General features: G+C 40.1%; 3 protein-coding genes across 10 annotated transcripts in view; all 3 read left to right on the top strand.

The window, feature by feature from the left end:
• Positions 1-16,043, top strand: part of LOC115362656 (homeobox protein Hox-C13a) — a 146,010-nt gene that overhangs the window by 83,184 nt on the left and 46,783 nt on the right. The window lies entirely within an intron of this gene.
• On the top strand, positions 998-4,298 carry hoxc10a (homeobox C10a). Of its 2 annotated transcripts, none has more exons than XM_030056665.1 (2): positions 998-1,724; positions 4,021-4,298. In XM_030056665.1, exons 1-2 carry the CDS (start codon positions 1,013-1,015, stop codon positions 4,296-4,298), a joined length of 990 nt encoding a protein of 329 aa, XP_029912525.1. In that variant the 5' UTR covers positions 998-1,012. The 2 variants fall into 2 exon arrangements, with proteins under 2 accessions (XP_029912525.1, XP_029912526.1); XM_030056666.1 differs by having other exon boundaries at positions 1,013-1,694.
• On the top strand, positions 12,501-14,735 carry hoxc9a (homeobox C9a). Its single transcript, XM_030056685.1, has 2 exons — positions 12,501-13,053; positions 14,134-14,735. Exons 1-2 carry the CDS (start codon positions 12,510-12,512, stop codon positions 14,376-14,378), a joined length of 789 nt encoding a protein of 262 aa, XP_029912545.1. The 5' UTR covers positions 12,501-12,509; the 3' UTR covers positions 14,379-14,735.

The raw sequence follows: 16,043 nt of genomic DNA, 5'->3' as shown, positions 1-16,043 counted from the left end.
CAGTCCTGTCAGTTTTAACCAAAGATCTAACAAATTCGAATTTTATGCAAGCTTTTTCTAAAACGAACTTTGCTGTAATTCCGATGGCATAATAAAATACAACGAGGACATGGATATTGAATTGTAAGACGTAAATAAGAAAAATCACAAGGTCAGTATGAAACCTCAGGCCTTGTTAAGGTTATATTTTTTCGCAAGTTGTGCATAGAATATAATACCAATTCCATTACAGGCTGTTAGTTATATGGTTTATCGGTAAACTCAGTTTTTTGACGGCCAGTCTTAGAAATTTTTGATCTCTTAAAATTTGTACTTTAAAACATCACTGATCAAAATCTAATCACAAACGAACTGCAGATTTAGACCTTAGTTTCAAGTGCAAAACCGAACATAGAAAAAGTGCTCCTAACTTTGCTCTGTCTTTAGATAAAATGCCCGCATATACCTTACCTTTCTATGCAAATTGGTCGCAAAATCGATGAAAACAAACCAAAAAATTTATACCAGTGCACTCTATCTTATGTGAAATCCTCGACGATTTTGTTTGCATCTCTCTGGCGCCAGGAGGAAATATATATAATCACATGATGATTATTTCATTTTCTGTCCAAACCTTTTAAGTACTGAACCTAAATAGAATTAAAATTCTCCAAAGCTACGTAAGTGCCTTGAAAAAATCTCTCCTCCAACTGTCGTCCTTTGTTCCCCCTGGTGTGGGCCTGCTGTCTTTACCACCAGCTGGTCACTAGGTGGCGCTCTTGCTCCATGTAAAACCCTCCAGGTTTCCCAACTTGACCGCGCCGACGTCACGCAGTCTGGAGCATCAAGGCCACTTCCACGCCGCTATTGGTCTGAAAATCACATGACATGTCTCCCAGCATCCATAATTATGTTACTGATATTTTTGCACCCCCCTCCAAAAGATGTCAGCATCCTACTGTCCTTTTACTCGTGGACAAATCCCGTAGTTTCCAGTGGAACACAAAAAGAAACTGTGTTGCCAAATTCAAAAATGTCATGTCCGAATAATATAGCGCCCGGTAACTTCCTGATGGATTCCTTAATGGGAGGATCATCTTCCTTCAGGGGTGAGGGTTATACCAGCAACCCTGGAATATACATCCACACAGCCGCCGAATACGGATATTCAGTGATGAGGAACATTGGAAAGGTCGGACCATCCCTCTCCAAAAGAGACGAGGTTCCTCCGGGCGGTCCGCCGCCTAGCGCCTTCCAGGATGCGCCTTACCTGTCAACACAACTGGCCACATGGACTCCAGGCTCCAAAACCAGTAGGGACGAACAACCTGTTGCCCAGTGTTTACAGCCCTGCTCGTTTCCAGCGGGTAACGTCAAGGAGGAGGCGTTTTGTTGCCTTTATCAGGATGACAGTGGCAGGGGGAAAGAGACAACAGAGTCGGCCACTTACATCCGGTTGGGGGACAATAGCAGCCGGCCTGAGCAAACTGCCGGCTCCTCGGGCGACTGTTTCCAGGTGTACAATGCAGAGAGGCCGCAGCAAGATGACCACCAGTTCCCCTCTGGCTTCTCTCTGTCCCACTTGGCGACATCTGTTGAATCGGCAGCAGAATCGACAGTAACTTGCAGCAAATCAGCACAGGAGACAGCGAGAGAGATTTCAAAGACAGACGAGAGAGAGAGCAGGAAGGAAGAGAAGGCCAAGACTGACAGCTGCTCTGACAACTCCGACGGGGAATTAAAAGGTAGGCTACGTACCAAACCCCCACCACGCATACACACTCAAGCACACATGTAAACACACACACGCTGTCACACGCAAACATGAAAACACACATTTGATACAGCTGATTTTGGAACAAAATTTCACTTAAAATATTTGAGCTTTTTATTGAAAGCAACCAGTCTTGACTGTGGGCGTTATTTTTTCTGTGATGTCTCAGTAATGCAGAATTGTGTTTGATAGCGGTCATATTGACTGTATGGGCATTTGACAGCTTCTTCTAATAGGGGTTATGATGCCCATGGCATTTAACGCCTTTCTATTAATGTAAGATGGGCAGTTATCATTGAAATAAACACGATCACACACAGACACAAACAAACACACACACACACAGACACACACACACACACACACACACACACACACGCACGCGCGCACACACACACACACACACACACACACACACACACACACACACACACACACACATACACAAACTCTTACTTTCTCTCTCTCTCTCTCTCTCTCTCTCTCTCTCTCATACTGTGTGTGTGTGTGTGTGTGTGTGTGTGTTGGCCATTTAAATTGTAAGACGTAGGATATCCTTAACCATTTTAACCATTTTACGCATCAAAGTTGTTTTAGCCTACAACACAAACGTATAACTCTGCAGTTTTACCAAGGGCGATGAAAACCTTTTTGTGTTAGTGCCTCAGCATTTTATAGACCTTGAAAACCTCTCTCAGTATTAAGACGGATTTATCCCAAATACATTTACTCTTCAAAGCACGAATAGACCAGTACAGTAATCACACCAGTCATGTAGCATTACAGCAGTTTATTTTCATGGCAGGATTTGGTAAAAGTTCATGTTTAGTCAGTTTCTATCAGTTGGTAATTAATAAGCCAAACCTATTTTCCAACGAAATTGTCTGTTTTTCCTGTGATAGTGTCACGGCTATGTGGGTCAAAACTTTAATTTCTCTCTGTCGATATGTATATATATGTACATAAATTATATATATATAAAGATAGATGAAATGGATTGATTAACGTTTTGGTTAGGCCAATATCAATATAATAACAATTATTATTATTATTATTATTATTATTATTATTGTTATAACTGCTGCTGCTCCTACTACCACTACTACTATTAATATTACTACTACTACTACTACAACTACTACTACTACTGTTCCAATATATGTGTGGTTAGTGTTACTATTTTAGCCGCATGGCTAATGTTCCTAACAAATTCCTGCTACCTAAAATACTGATTTTACTGCAGATCCCCGCACATTTTTTTTCTCTTAGCTCTGATTAAAGATAAGTGTCATCTGTCTTATTATTTATTAATTTATGATAAACACGCGCCTTTATTTTTTTTTAACATCTGGGAGAAGTAGGACGGTGCGTGTGTGTGTGCGCGCGCGTGCAGTTAATCCCATATTACACAATTAAATGTTTTGCTAATGATTAAATGCGGACCACACACTGAGTATTCACATTAGGGTAATTATTACTGTAAGTTGGGTTGGGTGTGGTGTGGGTTGGTGTGTGTGCGTGTGTGTGTGTGTGTGTGTGTGTGTGTGTAGGGAAGGGGGGTTATTCCCTAGAGCCCGCAGCCTAATCAAGGAATTAACTAAATGTACAGCAGTGTGCCACTATTTCCCTCGCACCATTGATATTCTTTGTTGTTATTCTTTCTGTTCTGTTATTTTTGATATTTTTCTGGATAAATTTTTGTTGAATTTGGTGTAAGGTTTCAAAGATGTCGTCTTGTTTGGGGATGAACCTTCAAAAATTTAATTTGGCTCCGGTCTGCAGAGGCAATAAAACTTGAGTTTATGAGAGTCTGAGGTCCAACATAGACAAAAGAAGTGCTTACACACCCTACTTTGATTTTATCTAATTATAGCTGTAGATCATACCAAAGCAATTTGCAAGCAATATGAGTTGTAGCAAAAACGCTGCTGAAAATAATCTTGTGAGGCGTTTGGTGTTGTTCATTTGTTCGGGTGTTCACGGAGAGTCCACACAATATTTTTCAGGTAAAATGAATAATAGCCTACAACACAAACGTATAACTCTGCAGTTTTACCAAGGGCGATGAAAACCTTAATAATAATAATAATAAAAACGTTATTTTACATCCAGGAAAACGTTTTGGATTGTGTATTGAGATTGGTGGATGCATAAAGGGCGTGTGCATTGCATATATTTATACATAAGGTTGCATTTGAACTCTGTTAAACACTACTGTTCCAAATTGGCCAGCGTTGCTCACTATTGCATTTTTCCTGCTCCAGCAGATGATTTATCCGCGGAAAAGACAACGGGAAGCTGGTTAAAAGCCAAAAGTGGAAGGAAGAAGCGGTGTCCGTACACAAAGCATCAGACGCTGGAGCTGGAGAAGGAGTTCTTGTTCAACATGTATCTGTCTCGGGAGCGCCGCCTGGAGATCAGCCGGAGTATCAACCTAACCGACAGACAGGTCAAGATCTGGTTCCAAAACAGACGCATGAAACTGAAGAAGCTGAACAGGGAGAGCCGAGAAAGGGAGCATAGTGCAGTGTATAACTATTCCTGAAGAGATGCTACGGCCCGCATACACACATACACAGACACCACAGACACACATACACAAACAAACAAATATATGCATGACACTCTCTCTCTCTCTCTCTCTCTCTCTCTCTCTCTCTCTCTCACACACACACACACACACACACACACACACACATACACACACACACACACACACACACACACAGGCCTAAACATGTATTCATCACATCCATTTGTTATCTTTTTGCACACACAATTGCACTCATTTATTCATTTCCTCTTACACACACACACACACACACACACACACACACACACACACTTAGACGTGCCTTCCTAATCATGAACTAAAACAACCTGCAGACTACAAGACTTTAGGTCCAGGTGAACACTTGCAGCAGCACTGGAACACTGAACAGCAAGGTGCCCTTACCAGGCTGTGGAAATAAAATATAAAACGTTGCAAATGAAAGGACATGGCCATCTAAAGTAGTTTATAAGTAGCTGTTAGGTGTATAGCCAACTGTACTTTGTTGAGCTGGTCATTGTTTTCGTCTCTTGTCCAGCTTCCTAGTTGATGTCTCTTGCTGTGTGATATTCGTGCTGTGTAATTTGCATGCACAAATGACATTATGTCATCGCATACGATTCCAAAACAATAAAAGGAGGGGAAATAGAAAAGGTATTACCAACTTTGTCCTTCCCCTGCTATCCCCTGGCATACTGGTGAAAATGAAAGGGGGGGAGAGACACTGCGGATGAGAGAAGGAGATCATGGCAGTTTTAATAGAAGTGAGAGACCATAACGTTGATTTAAATATTATCCAGGTGACCACAGTAAGTCAAGGTCATAAAATTCTAATGTCAGGTTCGCCCTGGAAAGCGTTGGGGGTGGATTTTATGATCTGCAAATATAATGTGCTGCAGCAGTAAAGATGCGTTTAAAGGTGTGTGGAGGAGGGCTAATCCACACAGCAGAGACTGCAATGTGCTGGATCCAACCGAGGCGCTCGACTGGAAGCAGCAGCCGCTTTCACCCAGGATAATGGAGCTCCACAGAGGCAAGAGATGGGAAAGATGGTGGATAAACAAGAGCAACCACGACGGCTACAGGATCAACAATAATAATAAGCATCAGGGCGAACACGTGGATAAATTATTGCACCGCAATGGCGCCTGCAGGAGAAAGTGAAGGTAGGACAATATTTTTAAGTAGTCTATTTTTACCTGAATTGGAAAGTATGTCACATCTGTCAGTGGAGCTTGCTTGACAGCCCTTGTGGCACGCATGGTGCACGTCTGCTCACGTCGATAGAGTTGACTAAGTTGTTTTGCAAGGTGGTATCAGTCACCATGCTGCTGGTTTCTTTCTTTTTCTTCCACTTAATCAACATATTGGCTGCTGAGAATTATTTTGCAGCGTGGTTTGGATATGTACTGTGAAATATATTGTTTTGAATTTGGTTTCTTTTGTAATAGTTGAATAAATTGCCTTGCTGTAGTGCTCCAGGGCTATTCATAGAACTGGATCAAACAATATTGAGAATGACATATTTTTGATGAGTAGGCTACTCAAAACAGGCTATGTTATCATAGCTGTTTATATGCAGTATTGATAAATTAGCTTGACAGTAGGAAAAGAGCAATAATTTGTATTGTGTTGGTACTCGCCTTTTGTCTTTGTGCTGGTTAGTATTAATCCTCACTTGGCTTTTGCATGCATTGTCCTTTCCATGGATTTTACCCCACTTTTGCGCGAAGCTGAAGCGTGGTTTAGGTAGTTTCATGTTGTTGGGATTGGCTTCCTGGCTCGGCAACAAGAAACTGCCTTGATTACGTCAGTTCGTCTTCATCAAGGGCACAATTTCCGCTGAATTACACCCTATAGGCACCCAAGTCGCCGCAAATGGCATTGTAAATGAACTGAGCTGTAATACCTTGGACAGATACGTTTTCTTTCTTTGCTGTTATTTTTTGTGGCGGGCTGTAAAACGTTCTCAGGCTCTCAGAAGGAGAATAGGTTGTAAACAACATGGGGTAAACTTTAGACTGCGTTGTATTGCATCTGTCATCACTGGCTTTCTGCTTGGTTTCCGTGGCTACAGACACAGACAGACAGACAGATAGATAGATATTTAGATAGATAGATAGATAGATAGATAGATAGATAGATAGATAGATAGAAACCAGACATTTCTATAATCTTGCATGAGCACTCAGACAATTAATGTCTTATAAGTTGGATTCGCCTCTTGTAGGCCTCTAGACTGTGTCTCTGTATTTTGTGCAGTTTTTGTAGGCTAGCTGATTATTTGTAGTCCTATTCCAAAAAGCACTGCATTAAATTTTGGGGGAAAGTTTGTTGATGCTCTTAAATGGATATTAAAAGCAAACAAACAAAAAACAAACAAAAAAAAAAACCCCAATGATTTCAGATTTTTAAATAACACTATTTTGTAAGTAAATTATTTGAATTAATCCATAACTTAAGCAACCTCCCGTTATTGAGATTTACTTTCATGCCAGCAACAACTTAGTCAAAGTCTGGGTAAAATTTGCTAACAGGACAATGCCAGTTTTGTCAAACTTCCCCAAAATGTTATGTCCTTGATATGTTCCTGAATATCTGAATTAAGGTAACTTAAATAGTCTTATATCACTATGCTTTGGTCTGTTCTCTTCCTTCTTGTATTGCAGAGTTTAAAGTTAGGCTGGTTTATTTTGTGGCCCGGCCCGAAACGCAGTTTGGCGCGTCAGTTTACAATAACCTTATTTAGTAATCAGTCCAAGATAGAAAGTTTTAGATACTAGTTACAGAGTCTAATATTATACAGTCGTCTTTGGATTTTCATTTCCATTATATTTAAATGCTGAAATAGCATGTTAGTCTAGTTTAATAGAGCTGTGGCTTGTATGGTTAATTGTAGGCACATATGGACTAATTTATAATAATTATAAATTACTATTAGCTTGACACGAGCCACTGACTGTATCCCATGGGTGATTTCATTTCACTCTCGCCTTAAACAGTAACCCCATGGATGAATTAGGTATTAACACCAAAATAACAGTTTTATCCCTTTTACCAGAGATGAGGGGAAAAATAGACGGCAGCAAAAGTTTAACTACAGACAGCTATATATAACGCATGATCAAACTTATTTATCATGTGTAATTGTATATTCTTAAGGCGCATGCAGCGTTTCTTTTAAGGGAGTCCACTGTTTATCCTGCTCACTATTTCCCCTTGTTTTCTCAACCCCCCTCCCTTTGGCGGTAGTGCCACTGGAAGAGACAGTCTGGAATCCAAAGTCACTTTCATTCAGCTCACTGAATGGGTGTCTCCCCTGGAATGCATCCCTGACAAAGACTTTACAGCACTGGAAACAGCCCTGAGAGCTGCACAGATTCACCCTAAAACCATATACACATAAAGCAATTTATTTCACTTTGTAGTGGCGCAGAGGAAACGCATGCTTTAGGGAGCCACCTCTTTGGGACAGCTCAAAGTCTGTCTCTGCCAATGACATGATCAGACATGAAGCAAATATGCTGGCAGCATTTTTTGACTACCATGTGTAAAACAAAGCAGACTTACGACAGTTGTTTCTTTCTTGTGAGAGCACCTTACATTGAGTTTGCGCACTTTTCCAAAGATGTAGTCTGTTTAGAATAAGAGTATATTCAGAAAACGGATATAGGCCGACAACAAAAAGCAATTACTCGCTTTCACGGGGAAATGTTTTTCTTTATGATTATTAACATAAACAGTATTATGTTATCATTTTGAATTGTGTTCTTGAAATGGTACTGAAGTAGCTTGGCATCTAGTAATGAGCTTTTGTAATTAAAAATAATTAAGAATTGCTTTTCCACTTCCCATAATTTTGTAACAGCCATTCCTCATTTTGAGTAGGAATTGTTAGTACGCACAGATATCATTAACCAAGAGATTCCATATTGCATATATAGGTTTATTTTTCCATATTTAATGTCGCTAACGCCTAAAAATAATTCAAATTTCACAGCCACGATACAGAGGTAGGCCTCCTGTCCAAGAAAACATCTGCCATTGCCAGTAATAGCCTATTGGTCTCAGATCCTAAATAAATTGAAAGACAAGTGGAGGGATTTGACCATGCGTTTTAACATGACAAAGTCAAAACACGTCGCTTTCGAAACAGCGTAGAAAGAGATATTATAATTAAGTTGAATTAGCTTCAGTAATTATATGGAACTGCAAGCTATTACGGATCATGTTGACTTTCTGCGATAACAATCTGAGAGCGGAGCGTTCAGAGCTCTCTGTTCAACACATGGGATGTTATAAATAACTTATGTGATATTCACGTTTTATAATCCATATGCTGACTTTGACCACGGATAATGTAGCCCAAATGTCGCTTAGGTGACTGACTAATTTGGTTTGGACTGCTATTTGTGTGTGTGTGTGTGTGTGCGTGTGTGTGTGTGTGTGTGTGTGTGTGTGTGTGTGTGTGTGTGTGCGTGCGTGCGTGCGTGCGCGTGCGTGCGTGCGTTTGTCTGTTTGGGGGAGAGAGGAGGCCTGTGGAATCTGGTCGTTCATGGGCAAACCTACTGCACTTATCTGTTTTTTTTTTTGTTTTTTTTTAATAGAATTGCATTTAATATCACCAATTTGAGCAACACGCCTTCCCTTGTCACCACTCAGAAGCGATAAAATGTGGCCATAATTGGCTGCAGCAAAAGCAGAAACAGTGATAGTGTAATTTTGTAGTTTAAATAGTTAGTTAATTATTCATCCAACCAGTGATGACACAAACTGGTTATACCACAATTACAGCTGCTTGTACGCTTACTTCACAGTCTTAGATTAATCGCCTTTATTTTCACATGAGTGCAGGAGAATTAGACTTCATAGCTTCATCCGCTGTCCGCTTTAAACACATGCGGATATCAACATTGCGCGACACTGTAGACTGACATAGTCTGCCACCTGTACATTTACAGTATAATTTTAGCCAAGATTTGATTTTTGGTGAGCTATTTATGCTCCAAGCTGGGCCTGCCTTGTTGACCATTTTTTTTCTAAAGGAGATGCGGCATTTGGTGACTCGAGCGTGTTTATCAATGATGTTCCGTATAAATTAGATTCAAGAGGCAAGCCATTACACATTTCTTTCTGTTATTTATCTTTAATAGCCTATATAAAGATATTGCGGTCCGCACAAATGCACTGGATTTTTGATTCTGTTTTAGGTCCATGCGTCCTTCAGCATCCGGTTAAAAATAGAAAATATAGACCTAATATTGGCCTATCATAAGTCTATATTTCAAACAACAACAACAACACACCTGCGTGCACTTTAGGCAAACTATAAACTGTAAACTAGGCCTGTGTGTCAGTGGCGTGCGTAAATGTTTGATACGTAGCTGCTGAAAATAGCATGCATTCCGCTGCTGTTAGTCTATATAATTAATTTCAGTCCACTGTCAGACTGGGTTGGATTAGCAACATCAGCTTCAAGATATGTCAGTGACTAGCCTTGTTTGGGTAATGCTTTTTATACATTTAGGGTAATGTAATGTAATGTAATGTAACACTTGACTTTATGTGTAAGATGAATGAAAATACATTCATTTAAATGTAAACCACGAAGGAAGCTAAACAAGCATTTCTCAACTAAACCGTACACCGAGCTTTTTCAGTTAATTTACTTTCCCTATATAAGTGATATTGGTCCATACGTTCAAAATGAAACTAAAACACCTACTATGTTTTGTTTATCTCAGGCTTATGCTGACAAGATACAAAAAATGTTAAATATTAAAAAATGTAAACAAAAAGCCAGTCCTTTCATAATGCTGCAAATAAGGCATGTTATGTTGCCTAATGTGGCCTTAATGCTGCCCACACTGAAACAGTGCGAGGGAAGAACGGGGTTGAAAGACAGAGATGCAATAAATAGAAAATACGGAAATGTAATGTCATATAAACTGTTTATTTTTAGCACAATAAGCATGGACAAACGAGTACAGCACTTAAGTCCTTAGGCTACATCGTGGAAAAAGTCCCTTATTTACACACACACACACACACACACACACACACACGCACACGCACGCACACACACACACACACACACACACACACACACACACACACACACACACACACACACACTTATATATATGTATATGCAGATATAGATATAGACAGACAGTTATAGATATATATAGATGTAATGGTCAGCAGTGAGTTGCTTTATCCCCATTCAGGTTTAATGGCAGTAATAGAATAAACAAAGGCTCCGTCCCCCAGCCTTGCCTGGAGAAAATACACAACTTTAAAACAAGTTGATTTAAACCATTGCACCTTTAGCAAACAGCACTATTCTATATGCATTTTTTGAACATAGTGACTTGCCATGAGCCTGCGTCTTCATCAGTCCAAACCAGGTTACTGGTTGGCGTTAACGGGGTTAAGGTCTGTCGTCTGGCCTTTTAAATTTCATGGTTGAATCTGAACTCAGGAGTCACGACAAACAACATTCTCCATCATGCGCACATATGACCTGTTTTCACGACATGGAATTAAAATATTTATAAAATAGTTATACCTCAGTTAAGTCTCCCTGTAATCCCTCACAGTGATAATTTAGTTCAGCCTAATTAAAATGTAGGATAATAAGCGTCACGTGATCGTCACAGCTTGACAATGACAAAGCGCAGAGCGACAAAACAATATGTTTTGCAAATCACAAAACAAGTCACTTTTAAACTTTAGTTAAGAGCATTTTATTGATAAAATTCCCATCTCATATCATCTGGGACTAAAATTTCAGAGGGTGACGTGATGAATATGGTCATTTAGAATTTGCCTGTTTTTGGACTGCAACAACCTCAGTTGAAAGTTCATAGCAGCACACTGAACTGTGGTATATTCGACTGCAGGACTATAATTGTAATTCTGCCACTGGAGATTACCGCAAAGCTGTACACATCCTTAGGTTTAGTTTCATTATGCTAATCGTTGTACTGCATGTTTTTTTGTTTTTGTTTTTAGAATAGGTGTCACTTTAGTCTGTGTTCTGCAAGACTCAGCTTATTGGGTTACAACTTGTTCACTTGATTGTCCATTTTTATGTTGTTATCAGCTGTAGTATAGTAACCCTGGACCGTGGACAGGCTAATAAAGTCGACTCCTGCTATTAGATGCAACAATAACATTATTCCTCTTATGAAAGGTTTCATCTAGTTAGCCCTTTAACGAACCTTTTTACCCTCTCTGCTCAGCAGTATCCTCTTTCCTGTCTTCGGCCTTCCTGACTGATAGGAATTGTTCCACATTCACAGTGTTGGTTTTATGTTGAGAGAGGAACTCGGATGCAGACTTATTAACGACACGTTTATGAACAATCAAATGGTCCTCGTAAAAATTTATTGATGGACATAAAAACATGAACGGCCACTAGCCGAATATAGCCGCCGTAGTGGGCAGGTTGTCAAGAATTTGAATCCCCTCCTCTCCTATCTTTGCAAATCCCATTTAGGAAATGTTTGGTCAGTTGTCCCTACTTTCAAATAGTGCAAACTTGATTGCCGGTGTATCAAATATCCTGCCGTTTGCCTCTTTAGCTCGTCGATTTAGCCTATATGTAGCCTACTCAGAAGCCCTGTCAACAAACAGCCAAAAATCTCATTCTAAAGGAAGTTATAAACTATTCATTTAGTCAATATGCAGCTGGATTGATAAACAAAAAATTGAAACAATTAACAATAATAACCAGTTCGCTAGACTACTATTAACACCCACTGCAATACCATGGGGCTATGGTAGATTTAGCCAGACAGAGATTGATTACACCATCAAATAGTGCCTTGCAAGGTTTTAGACGTAGTCTGCGCAGGTCTGTGCTGCGCCGACAGAAATATCTATATCTGTGGTACAACGGCATTACCTTTATACACTTACATATGGGTAAGTTTCCGCTAATATGTCCACGGAAAATGCAAGGGAGCATATTCTTTAATCCGATATGAGCACTGGTATCCCAGGATAACTGGCGCATTGATCCACTGTACAATTTTTGTGGGGGTAAATATAATCACGTGTTGTGGAGGCAGCCAATAGCAGCCAGGGAAGCGCTGAGAAATAATTACCTGCCTTGATTGTTCTATGGCTAGATAAAAAAGTACACATACACTCCATATAATAATCGGATGCATGTAAAAGAGTCAGGGAAGCTTCGACATGTCGACCACGGGTCCCATAAGTAATTATTATGTGGACTCCTTGATCAACCATGAAAACGAGGATGTCCTTGCAGCAACTCGGTTTTCGGCGCCCGGCTCGCACCCAGCCGGCCCTCGTCCGACGTCCCTGGTACCGGAGTGTGTTGACTATCCTTCCTGCAGCTTCGCACCCAAGCCACCCGTCTTCTCCACCTCCTGGGCCCCCGTACACTCCCAGTCATCAGTGGTTTACCATCCATACAGTCACCAACCTCATTTAGGCACAGACTCGAGGTATATGCGGTCATGGCTGGAGCCGATATCCGGTGCCGTGCCTTTCCATGGATATCCGGGGAACAGCAGGCACTATGGGCTGAAGCCCGACGCCTTTCAGGAGCACAGAGCTGGCGAGTGTCTCGGTTCCAGCGGACGCACCTACACGGATTATCTGTACTGCTCATCCACTGACATGCGGGACAAGACGCAGCAAAATATTCCCTCTCCCGAGTCGGAGCTGCTGGCTTCAGGAAAACATAAAGACGAGAAACCGGAGCTAGATCCGAGTAAGTTCAAGCCCCTGCAGTCCTTTACAGCCGAGTGGGAGCTGGGATGGGATGGTATAAAACTATATTTGCTCAGAGGTATTCTAACGTCTTCCATAAAGTGAGATTATATGCTGCTTTATCCTCCCTTTTCTTTTTTGCAGTGAATCGCCTCTGCTAGGGGGATAGCTTTAGGAACTATAAAAGACAAACGCTAGTAGGCTAATATAGGGGCTATAAAAGGAGAAGGGGTTGTAAACATGGACTCGAGAACATGCAGGGAGACTTTGAATTTGGAAGGATGTCGCATAATTTTGAAAACAAGGAAATTATTGGGTTTTTTGTTTTATTTTTTGAATAAAGAAGCTAGACCAACATTCACATCAATGTGCACCAGGAAAAGCCGTATGGTTTCATTTTATTACCACATTTTGACCCCCGTGCCAAAGGCTGCGGCACATCAGCTCATACTGAGGGCAGTTTTTATTCTTTCTTTTTATAAGTAGGCCCACTTAGGGTACACAACCACGTAACATTTGAGTCTTGGTGGTGAAATATCGTCACATAATAATGGTAACATTATAAGCACAAGGCTTGTTGTTGCATGCAGTTGCATATATGCAAATTCGGTGTAGTTTTTATGCTGACTTCACTCCAAAACAAATTCACATGCCTCTTCCAAACAACTTGAGGAATGTTAGGGACATATTCGAGGACTTTCACCACGGACCTGTAAAGGCTTGAACCACAGGCCGTTTTATGGGCCAATAAAGTGAATAAGCGCATTGAGTATTTTACGACGGTGTTACTCAGAAGTTAGGGGGACAGGGAAGTAGATCAGCATAGGCTTGGATAGTCTAAAACTGGGAATCCTTCCCCCAAAAAGTGAACTGCAAAGCTTGTGGAGGCAGACTTTGCGTTTCTATAGTTTATGGAAATTGTAACACTATCTAATGGGGCCACAAAATTGCTGCTAATCCACGGGCACATATCCTAAAGGCTTAACACTCGTGGCTGTCATTTGTCATTGTTTTAGTTTTGAAAATGGCTGACAGTGTTGACCCATTGCTTTTCTGTCTTTATTTTTTTCTTTATTTGCAGATAATCCAGTGGCAAACTGGATACATGCTCGCTCGACAAGGAAGAAGCGATGCCCATATACAAAGTACCAGACTCTCGAACTGGAAAAGGAGTTTTTGTTCAATATGTACCTTACCAGAGACCGTCGGTACGAGGTCGCTAGGGTCCTGAATCTGACCGAGAGACAGGTCAAAATCTGGTTTCAGAACCGGAGAATGAAGATGAAGAAAATGAACAAAGAAAAAACCGACAGCAAAGAACAATAATCTTGCCCAGAAATGGACTACCTGAGTCAGACAACAGCAACCATAATAACCACTAGTCACATGGACAGCACAGATATACCAAAACACACAATGATCCCTTTCTTCATATTTATCACTTTGTTGGATTTTGTATTAACCTTAACTTCAAGACTATTTGATGCTGAATATATTATTTTTCCAGTGCACCTTTCTGTGTCCAGCGCTAGAAAAAAAAATCAAGTTATATGGGGACAACACATTCTGCAGTTGCTTCGAAATACATTTATGTTTCTTTTGTAAGAGAAATGATACAAATGCAGTTTGGATACGTTGAATACTGTCCGAAGAATAAGAGAGAGAATACTTGAATTCTTTTGAATTTCATCATCCCATAATTTATAATGTCCGTGTGAATGTTTCTTTCATGTTTGTTTCCTTTGTACGTTGTTGTGCAGGTGTATTTTGTACAGAAACAGAACATCTGCGATCTGACCTGTCTGTCTTGTGTTTTTGTGATAGTTGTTGGTGTATACTATTTGTGCATCTCTCATTCTTTTGACTGTAGCCTACAAGTTTAATTATCGAGTGTAGATATAGGCCTCTGCAAATATATACAAACGTAATCACCAAGTGCTTGTTTTCTGTATTTATTGTCATTCAAGGGATGTCATCACACATAATACCAACTAAACGCATTTTGTAATTACAATATGTCTGTGCACAAGGCCTGCCAGAGTTTCACTCCAATAGCAGCTAAACTATTTATTGATTACAGAATTGCATGCAACGGAATTACCAAATCGCATGCTCACATTATGCACATTAGAAACAGATGGACGGTTTCTTCATAATTATGCATCCAGAATACATGTTTCAAATGTTTTCTGGCCGACGGGCATTCATCCAAGTACAAGAAAGGCCTAAATGATCTTTGTCCTTGGGGATAGTTGAGAAATGACGAGGCCGAAAACTTACGTTGTCGGCGTAGTTTAGTAAAACCGTATTAGGCCGATGTCTCTTGATTTTGTAATAAACTACTGTCAATGTTAACTTTATGTCAAGCGCCTCACATTCTAAGCCTCTTTAAAATTATTTTAATTTCACTGTCAGGGTCTCACGCGTGGACTTGTAACTACGCACATATTCAATGATTAAGAGCTACAAATAAAAAAAAAATACATACGTAAGATACTCATACGCGGCATCTGCGTCTAGCCAACAGAAGAAACTAAGTTTACCTTAACATAGGCTTTTTAGCAACGCTTTTGGGCCAAATAACCCAGTCTATAGTTTTATTTAGTATTTTACTAATATTGGTTGGCTGTAGCCACGTGTATTATTCGTTTATCATTTATTACGTGAAAATATTTTTCTTCTAACTTAAAGAAGAAAAAAGGGTGCTTATGGGACGTCCAAAATATTTGAGTAGGCTACATACGTCTCTAAGTCAATATTACAGCCAACAGTAATTGTGCGTAAAACTGTTACCTTTCCAAGAAATGATTAATCTATAAACAGTAACCATCACTAGAAAGGTCGTATTAGTAGATCTGCCTTCCAAATAAGCTCATTAAATTTCAAGTCTTATGTTCGCCAAACTTATTTGTGAAATTGTGTGACTTAAATGACCAGATGACTTTTTTAGCGATGAACAATTTCCAAAGTCGCGCATTTGTTTCCTGGGAT

The sequence above is a fragment of the Myripristis murdjan genome, chromosome 7 (assembly GCF_902150065.1).
Source record: "Myripristis murdjan chromosome 7, fMyrMur1.1, whole genome shotgun sequence".
Classification (NCBI taxonomy): Eukaryota; Metazoa; Chordata; class Actinopteri; order Holocentriformes; family Holocentridae; genus Myripristis; species Myripristis murdjan.
The sequence above is the reverse complement of the archived record's forward strand: the minus strand, read 5'-3'. Positions and strand labels throughout refer to the sequence as shown.